A 17,896-nucleotide genomic window follows, 5' to 3' on the forward strand; every position below is an offset into this window, starting at 1 on the left:
TCTGGGGGGTGGGGGGATGAGGGAGGGGGCACGCTGAGGAGAGTGAGCCCAGGGTGTTGGCAATGCGACGTTTGTATTTGGTGCAGAGCTCTCGGCACAGAACGCCCGCCTCGAGCAACTGGGCCGTGATTCGGGAACACCACCACCACCACCATCATCACCACCATCACCACCACACCATCACCACCATCATCACCACCACCATCACCACCACCACCATCATCACCACCATCACCACCATCATCACCACCATCACCACCACCATCACCACCACCACCATCACCACCATCACCACCACCATCACCACCACCATCACCACCATCATCACCACCACCATCACCACCACCACCACCATCACCACCACCACCACCACCATCACCACCACCATCACCACCACCACCACCACCCACCACCATCACCACCACCAATAGCATTGTCATCGCAACGCACCTCCGATTATCGAGGTTGTCCACGTACGGTGCGAAAGAAGCTCAACGTACATCCTGGACGTGACACAATTGACGTGCTTGTAATGCACATCGATGCCTCTCACCCTCATCATGAATCTTAGAACATCACCGCGTGTGGCGTGTGGTGTACGTGCTGCGTCTATCGGTAAGAGTCGTGGGGGGGGGGGGGTGCGTGGTGTCCTGGTGACATGGGGGGAGCGGTGGCGTAGTGGTGAGCGCAATCCGCTACGAAACCGACGGTCCGGGTTCGATTTCCGGCGCGCGGCAAATGCCACCGCCCAGAGGATGATGTGAACCGCTCCTGGGCCTCCCTTGGGTTGACTCGGCCTTCAAACGAGTACAGCACCTGGTGCGATGTGTATTAAACATTGCCGCTGGAAAGACAAAGGCGGCCGGGGCGTGCGTGAAGCTAGCCCCCCCCCCCCCCACACCTCGTGTGCCATGCCGGCCTTCAACTGCGGTGCTCGCTAGCAGCACTTGCCCCAACACTCCGTTGGGCCCTACACGCACCGGGGAATCTTTGTCTTTGTGTCCCTCTGCATCGTGGGGTTTGACTTGGAAGTGAGGCAGTGGGGGGGGGGGCTGGAGGGGTTTAGAGACGACCCCTCCACCCCCCCCCCCCCCCAAGACTGTCGCCCCCCGCCCCCCCCCCCCCCCCCCCCCCCCCCCCTTGGCGTATGGTCGTCACTTTAATAAATGCGTGCTCCCTGCAGACGTGAATCGACGGTGCACTCCGCCTTATTAATCTCATTAATGGGAGGGGGGGAGTGGGGGGGGGTCTGTGGGGGTCCAGGGGTATCCGTGCCACGTGGGCAGCGCCGCACTGCGCTGCGCCCCCCCCCCCCCCCCGAGTTCGATTCCTGCCCCAGCAGGTGACGTTTGACTGCAGCGAGATAATTATTGTTGTTTGTTTATTTGTTTAAATCGCAACCGATCCTGCCTGCTCGTCCCACTGCTGAGTCTCGTCGATTTCCCGAGCCTGCCTTTGTTTATTTATATATATTATTGAGTACCTGGTGCGGTGTGTAGTAAAGGATCGACACTCGGGGAGACAAAGGTGGGCGGGCGTGGTGCTGACCACCCCACCCCGATCGTGCGCCGTGCCAACCTTCGTAGGTGCTCGCAAACAACACTTGCCCCAATAGTATGTTAAAGGCTATACGGGAGATCTTTGTCTTTTCTTTGCGTCTGTGTTCCTTTGAAGGTGATCTGTGTGCACGTCTTAATATGTTGGATAAGCGGTGGTGTAGTTAGCGCACGCCGGCGAGTTGTGGTGATGGTGTTGGTGGTGGTGTTGGTGGTGGTGGTGTTGGTGGTGGTGGTGTTGGTGGTGGTGATGATGGTGGTGGTGTTGGTGGTGTTTGTGGTGGTGTTGGTGGTGTTGGTGGTGGGGAGCGGTAGTGTAGCGGTTAGCGCGCTGCGCTACGAACCCGGCGACCCAAGTTCGATTCCCGCTCACGGCCAAACCAGTGACGATTATCTGAACCGGTCCCGGGCCTCCCATAGGTCGACTCGGCCTCAAATGAGTACTCGGTCCGATGTGTAAACATCGCCACTGGGGAGACAAAGGCGGCCGGGCGTGGTGCTAGCCAACCCACCCCCTCGTGTGCCGTGCCGGCCTTCATAGGGTGTTGCTACTCGCTGACAGCACTTGCCCCAACATTCTGTTAAGGCTACACGGGGGATCTTTGTCTTTGTTTGTGCTCGTGACTGATCGTCCCCTGTCAACCCGTCCCCGACTCTGATGGAGCGCTCGGTGTCACTTAGTGGAATGAGCGATCAGCGGTGTGCATCGTCAACACGCGCGAGCGAGTGACGGAGCGAGGTGAGCCGACTACCCAACTAACTCCACGCATCACCCCCCCACCCCCGCCCCGACTCTAATCCCACGATCGATCCGGGAGCGACTGCTAATCACTGCAGTACGAGACCTGCAAAATCTTCATCCGTCGTGGTTATGCCGCCGGTTGTGGTGGTGGTGGTGATGGTGGTGACGACGACGCTGATTGTGATGACAGCTCTTCTCTCGAGAACTGCGGTGGTGTTACCATGACGACGGTGATGATAGTGGTGGTGGTAGAGTTGATGATGTTCATGGAGCTGGTGATGATGGTAATGGCCATGACAATGATGATAACTATTGGTGATGCTGCTGCCGCTGCTGCTGATGACATCTCTGCTTCTGACATTGAAGTTGATAATTGAGATAATGGTGATGCTTCGATTTAAAGCTTTCGTGACTGCAGGGATTCGTCTTCTTGGTTCTTTCGGTAAAGTCACGTAGAAGGGAAGTAATAAAATAATAAAAATAAAACATAATAAAATAATTCTCACGACGTTTCGGCCACAACGCAAGCAGCAGTCTGACTCTGTCGCCTCGACGGACCTGGTTTTCACCTGAGGACGGCTGCTTGCGTTGTGGCCGAAACGTCGTGAGAATTATTTTATTATGTTTTATTTTTATTATTTTATTACTTCCCTTCTACGTGACTTTACCGAAAGAACCAAGAAAATGGTGATGCTGATGATGATGATACTGCTGATGACAATGGCGATGCCGATGATGTCTCTTGTTTCTGAAAATCAATCTTGAATTGCTGATGGTAAAGAAGACAATGCTGCTGCTGATGATGATGATTCTCATGAAAATAATTATAATGGTGGTGGTGATATTGGTGATGATGATGATTCTGCTGCCGATGACGATGATGGTGGTGGTGATATTGGTGATGATGATTCTGATGACGATGACGATGGTGGTGGTGGTGATATTGGTGATGATGATTCTGCTGACGATGACGATGGTGGTGGTGGTGATCGCGTACCCTATTCGCTCTTGCTCCTGGCTCTCCATGCGCTCCGCCCGCGCCATCACCTCCTGGATGATTCTCCTCTCCTCCTCCGTGAGCTCCACCTGCGGGAGGGTGGGGCCCGGCGGCTCGGGTGGGGGGCCCCCGAATCTGGGGGAGGGGGTTGAAGGGGCGTCACGGTGGCTATGAGATGTTGACTACCTCACCTGGTACGCAGGAGGTCGTGGGTTAGATCCCGACCCTGACGCCTGCTGCTGTTTATTTGGAGTTTGCATCTCTCTCTCTCTCCTCCCGTGGTCGCGTGGATTTTTCTCCGGGTCCTCCGGTTTTCCCCTCCACATTTCGAATCAACGTCACGCGTTTCGAGTATTCGGCTGCTAGAAATTTCCACGCGATAAGCCAACTCCGTTTAAGCTATAATTTGTGATCGGCAGGTCGCTTCTGAAGAAAAGAGCTGCGTAGCGAAGTGAGCCCTTACCTGGCAAACTAAAAAAATTGTTTAGTTGAGTCGGGATTTTTGGCGGTGGTTACAGGGAGGAGGAGAGAGGTTGCTTCCGTTACCAAGCCAAGCCACCTTTGTACAAAGGTAACGGTTGTGCTACGGCTACAACTGCGTCACGGTGGCGTGGAGAGATTCTATCTCCAGCGCCTGGCACGCAGGACGAGCGCGTGGGTTCGATCCCGGGCCCTGACTCCTCCTCACTCCACTCCCAGTTCCTCCCTTCCTCCCCCGCGTCGTCTCCACTCGCTCACCTGTCCTCACTCGCAGCCCTGAGCAGAGAGAGACAGAGGAGTTGAAAGAGAGGGAGGGAGAGAGCGAGAGAGGACACACAGACAAAGTTGATGGTCACATTGGAGCGATGAGAACGGATAAGTTGCCATCGTGTTGGGGGGGTGGTGGGGACTGATTGACTTCCCACAAAATGTTACTCGTTTTTATCGACCACCTACCCATGCCCGATGTGTTTAAAGATAAAGACAAATACCCCCCCCCCCCCCCCACGTATAGCATCAATAGACTGTTGAAGCGAGTGCTGTTAGATTGTGGGTGGCGAGCACCACGCCCGGTCGCCTTTGTCTCCCGAGTTGCGATGTTTTTACACACCGCATCAGCTACTCAATTTGAGGCTGAGTCGACCTAGGGGAGGCCCAGGACCGGTTCGGATAGATATTCGCCACTGTTCTTGGTCGTGAGCGGGAATTGAACGCGGGTCGTGGAGCGGGAATTGAACGCGGGTCGCCGGGTTCGCCCCCACGTGTACCTACCCACACAAGCGTACACCCACCCACCTACCCACCTGGTCCCAACAACACCCACCCACCTGCTCCCACTGTCACCCAACTGCTTCCACCGACAATGCACCCCCCCCACCCACCTGCTCCCACGGGCCTGCTCCCATCTGCTGATACCACATAACTGCTCCCACCTGCTCCCACCACGTTACCTGCTTCCACCTGCTCCCACCACGTTACCTGCTCCCACCTGCTCCCACCTGCTCCCACCACGTGACATGCTCCCACCTGCTCCCACCTGCGCCCACCACGTGACCTGCTCCCACCTGCTCCCACCTGCGCCCACCACGTGACCTGCTCCCACCTGCGATCACCACGTTACCTGCTCCTGAGTGCGCCCGGGTGTCGGTCTGGGGAGCCGCCCCATCGCTCCCCGACCTCGCTGAAGGCGCGGCCTCCCATGCCTCCCCTGGGCCGCCCTGGCATTCCTGACATGCGAACACAAAGACAAAGATCCCCCGTATAGCCTCATCAAACTGTTGGGGCAAGTGTTGTCAGCGAGCACTTCTTATTAAGTCCGGAACGGCACACGAGATGGTGGGTTGGCTAGCACCACGCCCGGCCGCCTTTGTCTCCCCAGTGGTTTACACACATCACCAGGTACTCATTTCAAGCTGAGTCGACCTAGGGGAGGCCCATGACCGGTTCAGATAATCGTCACTGGTGTTGGTGGCCGTGAGCTGGAATCGAACTCGGGTCGCCGGGTTCGTAGCGCAGCGTAGCGCTAACCGCTACACTCCCCACTATAACACACACACGCACCTGCACACATTCATAACGAATAGGAGGAGTATTTAGTCTCGCCGAGTGTGCTTGATGGTTCTCCGGTGATGATGATAATGATGATCATCATGATGATGATCTATAACATGGATTTACGTTCGTGTCATGTCCTCCATGTCTCACGTGACACGAGTCGTCATCGTTTTTGTAAACGATTTCTCTTTGCTTCATTGCTTTTTATTTTTGTGTCAACGTGTTTTTGTTTTTTGCTGACCCAGGTCACGCCTGCAAGAGGAAAAAAAAATCTACTCCATTCCAGTTTCCGATTTAGCACGGTTGGCCCCGTATGGTGCAAAAGAAATTCAATTTACATACATTGATGACTGACGCTTGTGTTGCGCCCGAAACGTGATTTATTTTATTTTCTACCTACGTGACTTTACCGAAAGCACCAAAGAGTAAACATACATTGTTTTACAATTGTTTTTATTGTACCAGGTAAGGGCCCATTGATCCGTGTGGCTCTTTGTCAGAGGCGACGTGGCAATCACAAGTGATAGTTCAACGACGTGGCAATCACAAGTGATAGTTCAACGACGTGGCAATCACAAATGATAGGCTTATCGCCTGGAAATTGCCTCGAAGCGCGTGGCGCTGATTCTAAACGTGGAGGGGGGAAACCCGGAGGAAGACCCCGAGAAGAAATCCACGCAACCACGTGGAGAGACGGAGAGAGACGCAAAGACTCAAACTCGACAGGGGGCGTGAGTGTCGGGATCGAACCCACGTCCTCGTGTATAAATAACAAACAGCCTGTAGTCTCCCTATAGAGTTTCTCGCCTGGTTCAACAAAACGCAACTTGATAATTTTCACCGGCAGCAGCAGTTTTACCCGGCAAGTCGTTGGGCATTGACTGATCGATTGCTCTACGCACGCGTCGCCTCCAATAGAGATGCGAGCTGCAGTGCGGTGAGGTCAATGGCTGGGGAGGCACTGGCTTTTCGTGTCAGAGCCAGATTCACACACTGAGGGGGCGTGGTCTCGCGGAGGGGGCGTGGTCTCACGGAGGGGGGCGTGTTAGACACGTCCCCCTCAGTGAGGCAGATGAGATAGCTGCCTCCCTTGGTGCTTTTTCATTGCAGTTTCATGACGAGATCAGCGAGCCTGAATATCTTTATACACGTACGTGAAATAAGTTACCTGGAGTATGGAAGGCGAGGACATGAAATGAAGGGGTCTACAAACATTACATTGGTGACATACTGAGATAGTAACAGGCACGCGCTTATTGCCCGCGCTCCATCCAGTTACTGAGGGGTTGCGCAATCAGAGGGGAGGCTGAGCTCGTCGCTGCCTCACCTCTCGTCTCTTCCTGTATTTGCAGCGGAGCTCCGCAAATTTAGCGATTTTGACTATACAAATGATTGGAATCGTACAGAAATGACATTTATAACACAGATCAGTGGAAAAATCTTAATATTTATTTCATTTGATCTTTTTTTTTTACTTTTCGTAACAACTATTTTCCCCTGACCGCACGTCCCTGGTGAGCCGTGGGGAGGGGGGCTCAGGTCTCCCCCCTGCGCCCCCCCCCATAGCCGAGCTCAGCGGTCTCCAGCCAGTGGGGGGCATTCCACATTCCTATCGCGGGAGTAAGTGGGGGCTTGGTTCGAGATTAGTGGGGGTGTGGAATTCGGACGAGATGATGTCAGTGCGAAGTGCTTGGGGTGATGTGAAGGAGGAGAGAGATGAGTGATTTCTGCTTGGTGAGGATAATGTTGGAAGAGGAGTGTGATTTAGCACAACGCAGTAACGATGATGATGGGGGGTAGTGGTGATGATTGGGGTGGGGGGGTAGTGGTGATGATGGGGGTGGGGGGGGGGGGTAGTGGTGATGATGAAGAGGGTAATGAGGAAGTTGTGGACTGCAAGGAGGGGAAGTAGTTGTGATGGTGGTGGTGATGATGATGATGATGGTGGTGGTGGTGATGCTGGTGGTGATGGTGGTGATGATGATGGTGGTGGTGGTGATGGTGGTGGTGATGATGGTGGTGGTGATGATGGTGGTGGTAGTGATGATGGTGGTGGTGATGATGGGGGTGGGGGGTAGTGGTGATGATGAAGAGGGTAATGAGGAAGTTGTGGAGTGCAAGGAGGTGAAGTAGTTGTGATGGTGGTGGTGATGGTGATGGTGGTGAGTGTGAGGACGGATATCCCCCCATTCGCCGCCTCCGTCTCATATTCGATTGTGCCCCACTGAGGGTTCGAGTGAGGCCTCAGACTCATGACAGTCGCACTCGGATAAACACTCCGAGAGAGACAGAGAACAAAGACAAAGATCCCCCCTATAGCCTTAACAGACTGTTGGGGCAAGTGCTGTTAGCGAGCACCTATGAGGGCCGCAACGGCACACGAGGGGGTGGGTGGCCAGCACCACGCCCATCCCCCTTTGTCTCCCCAGTGGCGATGTTTACACACCGCGCCAGGTACTCATTTGAAGCTGAATCAACCTAGAGAGAGGCCGAGGACCGATTCAGAAAATCGTCACTGCTGTTGGCCGTGAGCGAGAATCGAACCCGGGTCGCCGGGATTGTAGCGCAGCGTAGCGCTAACCACTGCACCACCGCTCCCCAGGCACGGACGCAGCCACACAGACAGACACACCGAGACACTCGGAGACAGACAGACAGAACTCCCGCCCGACCACGTCAAACAAAATACGCAGAGCTGTCCTGCCCCCCTGCCCCCCCCTCCACCTACCCGCCCCCCCCCCCCACCCCAAACATCTCGCCCAATGTAACAGATCAATAACTGGAAGCACGCAATTAGTTCCTGCTGCATCGGCTTCTCGCCGCCGTCATCAATGACTCGAGGCATCGTAGAGAGCAAACCACCACCACAACCACCACTACCACAACCACCACTACCACAACCACCACCACAATCTTGCTGCGGTGTGCACTGCGAACCCGGCTACCCGAGTTCGAATCCCGCCCACGGCTAACATCAGTGGCGAGCGATGGACTGTAAATATCGACACAGCTCGCTCTGGGCACCCCACACACCCCCCTCAGCCACCCCCTCGGCCAAGGGGCCGGCCCAGGACCGGCTCGGACGATCGTCACCGGTGGTGGCCGTGAGCGGGAGTCGAACTCGGCTCTTCGGGTTCGCAGCGCGTTGAGCCGACCGCTGCGATGCCGCTCCCCGCGGCGCGCAAAGATCCCCCCTCGTTTCTAGACGGCGTGGGACAGACTGTCGGGGGCAAGTGCTGTTGGCGAGCGCCTAACGAAGGCCGGCACGGCACACGAAGGGGCGGGTCGCCAGCACCACGCCCGGGCCGCCTTTGTCTCCCCAGTGGCGATGTTGACACACAGGAGCCAACGCAAACACAATCGCGCGCGCGCATTCTCAATGTATTTGCGAAGCACGCGGCCGAGTGAACACGCAGCACCCTCACACCTCATCCCCCCCCGCCTGCCTCCTCTTCCCTCCCTCCTCCTCCTCCATCTCTTGATCTCCCCGGCACGGCGTTGACCACGCCGTTCTAGGCGAGGGTTTTCCCTCCTCGACGATAGCGGGCGACAACAAACGACGCGCAAGTGGGGGCTGGGGAGGGTTCGATCCGTCTCCCCTCCCCGCCCTCCACCCACCACCCCCCTAAATCTTGGGCATCGATCCGTGGCAGAAACTGCAAAAGGGCAACTTGGAGTCCACCAGGGGCGTCGTTTACATTCCGGAATCCATCTGCACCTGGCCTGACCCATCAGCCGTCTCCCCTTTGGGGCGGCTCAGCCGGAATTGTTTGAATTTTAACGACGCAGATCTTGTTGTGTGATGCCGCGGTGTGTGGGTGGGAGAGGTGACACGGGGTGAGGATTGTTTTATTTGTGACTAATGATGATGATGATGAATTGATACCGCTGCTGATGATGATGATAAATTGATACCGCTGAAGATGATGAATGAATACCTCTGGTCATGTGTTGTTTGCTGCTGCTGCTAATGATGACGATTGTGACGACAGCGTTGGTGTTGCGTCTGTTGATGATGACGGCGATTATAATGATGAAAGTAACGATTCTTAAACGAATGTTGCTGATGATTATAATGATCATCATGAATATGATGATTATAATGATCATCATGATGATGCTGAGTCATTTATATATATATAATTTGCAGAAATTCCTTTCCCGGAGGGGACGGATAGGAGGGGAGGAGAGCTGCGAGATGAGAATGCCCCCTACCCCCTCCTCTTTAACCCCCCCCCCCAAAGACAAAGATCCCCCGTATAGCCTTAAACAGACGGTTGGGGCAAGTGCACCTGTGAAGGCCGGGATGGCACACGAGGGGGTGGGTGGCCAGCACCACGCCTCGGCTCAGCCTCAAATGAGTACCTGGTGCGGTCTAAAAAGAAATAATCGCCACTGGCGAGACAAAGACGGTCGGGCGTGGTGCTGGCCACCCACCCCCTCGTGTGCCGTTCCGCCCTTCGTAGATGCTCACTAACAGCACTTGCCCCAACAGTTTGTTAAGGCTACACGGGGGTGCTTTGTCTTTGTTGTCAATAATGATGATGGTAGTTTTCAGTAGTATGACAAATAAGCTGCGTTATATCACAATGAAGCTGACGATTCACGATGATGTGTATAGCTACCCGTGATGACCATGATGACCATGATGATCATGATTTGGATGCTATTTCTCTTGCTGCTTGTTCTCTTCATAACGGCGATGACGATTCACCCGATAAGCTATCGAACCCTAACCCGAACCGAAATAACATTTCACGCAAGCTCCACTGAACCGTCAAAATAATTCCGTCAAAATCCGCTCGTAAACTCAAGTACCCATCTCTCTCTCGCGTGCAGGGGATGCGAAACGGCGCGGGTCTGGCCTCCGTGGAGCAGTGGATAGAGAATGTCGTGCCTGTGTGTAATCTACGAGCGCAGACACCCTGCACTGTGAAGCAATCGGGCCGCGGTGTCGCTCCATAATTTATGTCGCCTCGACAGAGACGCGTGCACTCGGCACGCAACGCGACTAGCAATGCGGTGCAGACACAGAGACACGTGGTCACACAGAGACACCGCACACAGACAGAGACACGTGGTCACACAGGAACACCGCACACAGACAGAGACACGTGGTCACACAGGGACACCGCACACAGACAGAGACACGTGGTCACACAGGGACACCGCACACAGACAGAGACACGTGGTCACACAGGGACACCGCACACAGACAGAGACAGACACACACAGAAAGACACACACACAGGATAAAGACAAAGATCCCCGTTATATCCTTAACATTGGGGCAAGTGATGTTCGCGAGCACCTGTGAAGGCCGTCACGGTCCAATAAGGGGTGGGTGAAGAGCATCACGCCCGACCGCCTTTGTCTCCCCAGTGGCAATGTTTTAACACGCCGCACCAGGTACTCATTTTAGGCTGAGTGGACCTAGGATCAGTTCAGATAATCGTCACTAGTGTTTGTGGCCCTGAGCGGGAATCGAACTCGGGTCACCGGGTTCGTAGCGCAGCGTAGCGCTCACCGCTACACTAACCACGACTGCGTCACCGCCCCCCCCCCCCCCCCACACACACAACAAAGACAAAGATCCCCCGTATAGCCTTAGCATAATGTTGGGGCAAGTGGTGTTGGCGAGAAGCACCTCTGAAGGCCGGTATCGAACTCGGGTCGCCGGGTTTCGTAGCGCAGCGCGCTCACCGCTCCACTAATCACGACTGCACCACCGCTCCCCACACGCACGCACGCACACACACGCACACATGCACACACGCACACTCGTTCACTCACACCAGCACGTGTGCGGAGGGAGCGACCCGCGCGGGGAATCGATGCTGAATGAGAGCGTAGAGCGTGAAAATGAAAATGAATGCAGCAGAAATGTTTTGGCATTCACTTGCGACGGCGCGCGGCGGATAATTTGATTTTAACGAGGCGTGCGACCCCCCCCCCACCCCGCCCCCCACTGTCTCTTGCATCCAGGTCAACTCGCTCTCCCCTCCCCAAAGAGCCCTCCCCACCCAGGTCCTCTCTCTGTTCCTGCCCAGGTCCTCCATGCCCCCGCCTCCCAATCCAGGTCCTCTCTGCCCCCCCCCCCACCCAGGTCCTCTCTGACTGATTGGCCGGGTGTGCCGCTAGGTTGAGCTATGGACCCGACCGACGGACGCATTTGTTGAGTTCAATGAGACAGGGGCGGCGTTCATTATTTTGCGTTCTGTTCGCGGTGGCATCCGTCGGCGAATCACCGCAACATTCTCACTCGCCTGGCGCTCCTCACACGCGGGACGATTGACAATCCATCAGCTGGCAAGGAGCTCGGCCGATCCGCTGCTGGAGGAAAGCCTCCCCAAGCCGCCACGAATCTCCCACGGTCCTGTGACGTAATGTGTGGCTCCCTGGATACATAGGTCATTGTTATACGTTTTTAATATTCTTATGAGTATTAAGTGTTCTGACCTCGCCCAGTGACGTGACTTATCGTGTTTATTTACTTATTCGGAGATACATTTGAATCATGATATATTTACCCAGCAGATATCGAACCGAGTTCGCGCTTTATGCGAGCGGGCAATGCTCGATCGCCGTACAGATGGAAAGAGCTGGCGATCGGTCCACGCTTTGCTGCTGTACTGCCTTGTCGGATAGGAAGGGAGTTTCCCAACATCTGTCCGGTGATCCACCAAATCTCGCTGCTGCCTCCACAGCGCTGGGTGACAGACAGCCACCGTGCAGCAGCAAAGCTGCCACCACCACCACACACAAAGATCCCCCCTATAGCCTTAACAGACTGTAGGGGCAAGTGCTATTAGCGAGAACCTATAAAGGCCGGCACGGCGCACGAGGGGGTGGGTGGCCAACACCACGCCCTTTGTATTTACAAAGGGCGCACCAGGTACTCATTTGAGGCTGAGTCGACCTAAGGGAGGCCCAGGACCGGTTCAGACAATCGTCACCACAACCACCACCACTACCAAAAGCACCACCACCATGCGAATGTTCGCGTCGCCTCTTCACAGCTCAGCCATCGCCAGCCGAGCTGAGCTCCCCACGACCGCCGCACAGCCATTACCACTCTCGCTACACGGTCTCTCACTCGCCCACTCTCCCTCCTTCCCTCTCTCTATCTTTCTCTCTCCCTCCCTCTCTCTCTCTTTCTCTGTCAATAGAGAATGCGAGGGCACGGAGCTGGCGATGGGAGGGAGAGGAGGAGGAGGAGGAAGGAGGGGGCAAGGCGGGTTGCGGACATCACGGGAAGACGCGGCAAGGAATTGGCATGGTGGTGGTGGTGGTTGTGACGAAAGTAATAATGATGGGAATAGGAGTAGTGATGGGAGCGGTTGATGGTAATAGGAGTGGTGATGGTAATTAGAGTGGTGGTGGTGGTGGTGGTGGGAGCGGTGATGAGAGTGGTGGTGGTGGTGGTGAGAGCTATGATGGTGATGGGACTGGCGATGGTGGTGATGATGAGTGTGGTGATGAGAGGGGTGATCGGAGTGGTGGTGGTATTTAGAGTGGTGGTGGTGATGGGAGCGGTGATGGTGATGGGAGTGGTGATGGTGGTGATGGGAGTGGTGGTTATGGGAGCAGTGATGGTGATGGGAGTGGTGGTGGTGGTAATGGGAGTCGTGATGGTGATGGGAGTGGTGGTGAGAGTGGTGGTGGTGATGGGAGTGGTGGATATGGGAGCGTCTCTCATCCTCGCGGTGCTCCCACGCCCGACCCCTCCGCCCCCGTTGTCTGGCGAGTTATTTATTTAATTAATTGATTTATTGACTAATTTGTTTAATTACAAATTGAGTTTTTTTAAACTGCACTCTGGTGACGTCACCGCGCATTCACCCGAGGGTCGATCTGCGGTGATGGTGGTGGGGGCGGTGATGGTGGTAGTGGTGGGGGCGGTGATGTATGTACGTATGTTGAAATTCTTTAGCACCCTATGTAGGCCAACCGTGCTAATTGGAGGTGACGGTGGTCGAGGCAGTGATGGGGATGATGGCGGTGATGGTGGTGGTGGAGGCGGTGATGGTGGAGGCGGTGATGGTGAAGAGTTCGATTCCCGCTCACGGCCAACAACGGTGACGATGATCTGAATCGGAGCTGGCCCTCCCCGAGATCGACTCGGCTTCAAATGAGTACCTGGCGTGATGTGTAAACGTCGCCATTCGGGAGACAAAGGCGGCCGGGCGTAGTGCCGGCCACACACCCCCTCGTGTGCCGTGCCGGCCTTCAAAGGTGCTCGCTAACAGCACTTGCCCCGACAGTCTGCGAAGGCTACACGGGGGATCTTTATCTTTATCTCTGGCGGTGGTGGTGATGGTGGAATTGTGGTCAGGCAGGGGCTGGCGAGGTTGGGTGAGGGGGGGGCACTGGGGAAATTAAACGGGGGTCAAACAGGGTGCTGCACGCGTTGGGGGCAGCCAGAAATAACGCGCCAGGCGTGGGGGCAGCCCGCGGGGGTCTGTTCACGCGGTGGCTGAATTAATTGTCTTTATTTATTGCAACGATCAACTTAATAATTAGCAGCATGCATACCACCATCATCACCACCATCACAAACAACAACAACAACAACCGCCATTCGCCACTAACTGGCGGTGACGTCACAACGGCGCTTGTGCCAGGCTAGGTGCACGTTGAGGCCACGTGAAGTGTCGAACGCCCGCTGGCAGGAGGTCACGGGGCAGACCCAGCAGGTACCACGGGTCGACTCACTGAGATGATGAGATGACTGGCTGATGCACCATCTGTGCCCCCTACTGTGCCAACTTGCTGTGTTTTAGCCACCCGGCGCTCAGCTCGTTGTTGTGAGCGTCGCTCCTCCGCCCTCTGTTGTTGTTGGAGGGCGACTGCCTCCAACTGCCCAGTAGCGTCATTAACGAGCCTCTTCCACAGAGGCCGATCTTGACACCGCTGGTACCAGTCATCGGCAAGTCCACTCAGCTCCACATCCTCATAAACCACATCACTCCATCTCTTCTCTAGCCCGTCCCGTGCTCGTTTAGCCCCCTCGATCCGGCCGAACAAAAGCTGTTTGGGCATGCGGTGATTGGGCATGCGGGCTCACCGATGGGACTGTGTCCAGATTTTTCGAGGATTTGTGAGCTCCTCACACAATCCAGCCTGGTTAAACCCGATTGATTCGGAGTGAGACCTCTGCTGTTAAACCGAAGCCGGTCATGAACACACTGCGAAGGTATGGGAAACTCTCCACTCTCTCCACAACTGCCCCATCACCGATTGGGAGATGTGGGGGTGGAGTGCCCGATGGTACAAAATACCCAGGCAGGCGATTCGTTTTGGTGGGGCTGATGGTAAGGCCCCACCTCTTTGTGGCACACTACAGTTTCAGCAGCAGCGCCTCCAACTTCTCCTCTGAGTGAGCCGCAATTACCAGGTCATCGGCATACATAACGTGGTTGACCAATAGGGAGCCATCCCTTGACCGCACCCGGGCATCGATCAGCCTCCCATTGTATCTGTACCAGATGGGGACGATGCCAACCCCAGTCGCAAGCGATGATGAAATTCTCGCTTGCAACTTCCATCAGCTAGCTGAAACCAGGCCACCTTAGGGTGGAATTGGGTCCTGGGTGTACACCCACCACCGGAGTGGAAGAATGGCAGGCGCATCTTACAGATGACAAGTCGATGGTCAGAGGGCAGATCAGCTCCACGGTAGGTCCTGGTGTCAAGGACATGGGCTCGCATCCGCTGGTCCGTCATTATGTAGTCCAGCAGATCTTCTTGCTTGTACCCGGCATGCATCCATGATGTTGTGTGGATGCGCCGATGCCGGAACAGAGTGTTGGTAATTACAAGCCCATGGGCTGCACAAAAATCTAGCAGCCTCTTACCGTTATTATTGAGCTGATCTGGCCCATGCCTTACAATCACTCCAGACCAGGTGCCAGCATCATGACCAACTTGGGCATTGAAGTCACCCAACAAGATGACTCTATCCCGAGGGGCCACTTTAGCCAGCACCTGTGACAGGAGGTCATAGAAGGCATCTGACTTATCAGCCTTGCCTGCATCCCTCCACGGATGTTAGTCTTCAGTGGGGGCATAAGTAACCACGACCATGGTCCACCGGACCTCCTGAATGCCACAGAGATCCAGGTGGTACCGGTCCAGCTCCCGACATAGAAGTGGCAGCCTCTCCTCCGCAATGAGCGTTCGAACTTTCCACGTGGCCACATGTAGTGACTTTTTGTTGTTTCTGGAGGAGCCCCGAGGGTAAAGATTCAATCTCCTGGCTCCGCCAGATGGGGTTTGACCAGGAGACGTTATAGACGCCTGTCCCCCCGGAGCCTCCGGCACAAGCTTATTAATTAGATATTTTTCACGTGGTTTAGTGGTAATTTATTGAAGGTGGAGGGGTTACCAGCCCCTCGCACCCGTCCAGAGCCCCCATTTAGCCGCTGTTGTGGTCACAAACGCCCTGAGGGGAGAGGGCTAATCAGAATTGGCCCTCCCCCACTGGTGTTGGTGGACCGTGAGCGGGAATCGAACTCGGGACTATGCCCGGTCACATGGTGCAGCGCGCTAACCGCTGCACCACCGCTCCCCATCAATCGCTTCCTGCTAGCAAATTCACTCCCCGCAGTCCGTGAGGCTGCTGCTGATCAGATTTATTTGATTTTTATTTTACAAGCAAAACAAAACCCGCCGGGAATCTCAGGAAATCATTCGCGGTGTGTGTCTCACAGGAACACGCTGTGCCCCCCCACCCTCCACCCCTACCCCGCTCCCCCCATACACCTTCCGCTCCCCCCAGCTGCCCTCCTCCGCCCTCACCATCCATCACACGCAACCCCATAAAGATGCATTTTCCGGGAAGCGCCGTGCGGAGTCGGGGTCGCTATAATTACAACCCGGATCTCCCCGCCTCCACGCTGCCACCAGCAGAAACATCGGCGCGCCCTCCACCCTCCCCCCCACACCCCTCCCTCCACACACCCCTCCCCACACCCCTCCCTCCACTCCCCTCCCTCCACTCCCCTCCCTCCACACCCCTCCCCACACCCCTCCCCACACCCCTCCCTCCCCACACCCCCCTCCCCACACCCCCCTCCCCACACCCCCTCCCCACACCCCTCCCCACACCCCTCCCCACACCCCTCCCCACACTCCTCCACTATAAATGATCCCCCGGCTCCACCAAGTGCCGGGGAGACGCCCTCCCGGGGACCCCCGCCCCTCGGCACTCCGTGTGCCACTTTCAAAAATTATTCTTTACAAAATCATTCTCTCTGCGATGTTACCCCCCCCACACACACACCCCAACCATCTCCTTCCTCTCCTCCCTCTCTTCTCTGACCACCTCCCTCTGTCCCCTCCCTCTCTTTCTGTCTGTCTCTGTTCTGGCTTATCCATGCAAGTGTCCCTCTCTCACTCTTTTGTTTTTTCACGATCAGAGGAAACAAGAAGATGCTCGGTGTAGTCGGCACTTTGCTTCGTTCATCATTTCGTTTTTTTCTTCATGCTTTGCTTTATGTGCCCCCCCCCCTTTTTTAAACGAAAGATGTCACGCTCTGCTCTCCTCCTTCTTACCCCTTCCCTCTCTCTCTACCCCCTCTCACTCTCTCTTTGTCTCCGTTTTTCTCCGAATCTCTCTCCCTGTAGCTCTCTCTCACACTTTATTTATTTAACCCCCCCCCCGCCTCTCTCCCTTCACCTATTTCACATTCTCTCTCGTTTCCTCAATTTCTCTCTCTCCGCATCTCTCATCGTCTCTCGCTTTCTCCCACATTCATAATCCCAGGTTGCCCACCACCGCTCCCTCCCTCGTCTCTCTCTCCCTCCCCAGTCTCCCTCCCCCGTCTCTCTCTCCCTCCCCACCGCTCCCTCCCCCGTCTCTCTCTCCCTCCCCACCGCTCCCTCCCCCGCTCTCCTCCCTCCCCCGTCTCTCTCTCCCTCCCCACCGCTCCCTCCCCCGTCTCTTCTCCCTCCCCCGTCTCTCTCCCTCCCCCGTCTCTCTCCCCTCCCCCCGTCTCTCTCGCCCTCCCCCACCGCTCCCTCCCCCCGTCTCCCTCCCTCCCCTGTCTCTCTCTCTCCCTCCCCACCGCTCCTCCCCGTCTCTCTCCCTCCCCGTCTCTCTCCCTCCCCCGTCTCTCTCTCCTCCCCCGTCTCTCTCCCTCCCCCGTCTCTCTCCCTCCCCCGTCTCTCTCCCTCCCCCGTCTCTCTCCCTCCCCCGTCTCTCTCTCTCCCCCCGTCTCTCTCCCTCCCCCGTCTCTCTCCCTCCCCCGTCTCTCTCCCTCCCCCGTCTCTCTCTCTCCCCCGTCTCTCTCCCTCCCCCGTCTCTCTCCCTCCCCCGTCTCTCTCCCTCCCCCGTCTCGCTCCCTCCCCCATCTCGCTCCCTCCCCCGTCTCCCTCCCTCCCCCGTCTCTCTCCCTCCCCACCGCTCCCTCCCCAGTCTCCCTCCCTCCCCACCGCTCCCTCCCCGCCTCCCACCTCTCTCTCTGGATTCCCGGTCCCGTAATTAAAGGGACCCGCAGCAGCAATGCGAACACGAGGCCGAGGGGACTCTGTGAGCCGCGGACACCTCGCGTGCAACGAGCCACG

General features: G+C 56.1%; 1 protein-coding gene across 1 annotated transcript in view; it reads right to left on the bottom strand.

Annotated features, from left to right (window-relative positions):
- LOC133348314 (rabphilin-3A-like) overlaps positions 1-17,896 on the bottom strand; it is a 98,034-nt gene that overhangs the window by 59,122 nt on the left and 21,016 nt on the right. The window contains exons 2-4 of the mRNA XM_061561055.1: positions 4,896-5,001; positions 4,034-4,051; positions 3,296-3,430 (exon numbers count right to left, since the gene is read on the bottom strand). Of these exons, the coding sequence (XP_061417039.1) occupies positions 3,296-3,430; positions 4,034-4,051; positions 4,896-5,001 (259 nt within the window). The remainder of the gene's footprint in view (positions 1-3,295; positions 3,431-4,033; positions 4,052-4,895; positions 5,002-17,896) is intronic.

Source organism: Lethenteron reissneri, chromosome 27 (genome assembly GCF_015708825.2).
Source record: "Lethenteron reissneri isolate LAM-NWPU_2019-01 chromosome 27, ASM1570882v1, whole genome shotgun sequence".
Classification (NCBI taxonomy): Eukaryota; Metazoa; Chordata; class Hyperoartia; order Petromyzontiformes; family Petromyzontidae; genus Lethenteron; species Lethenteron reissneri.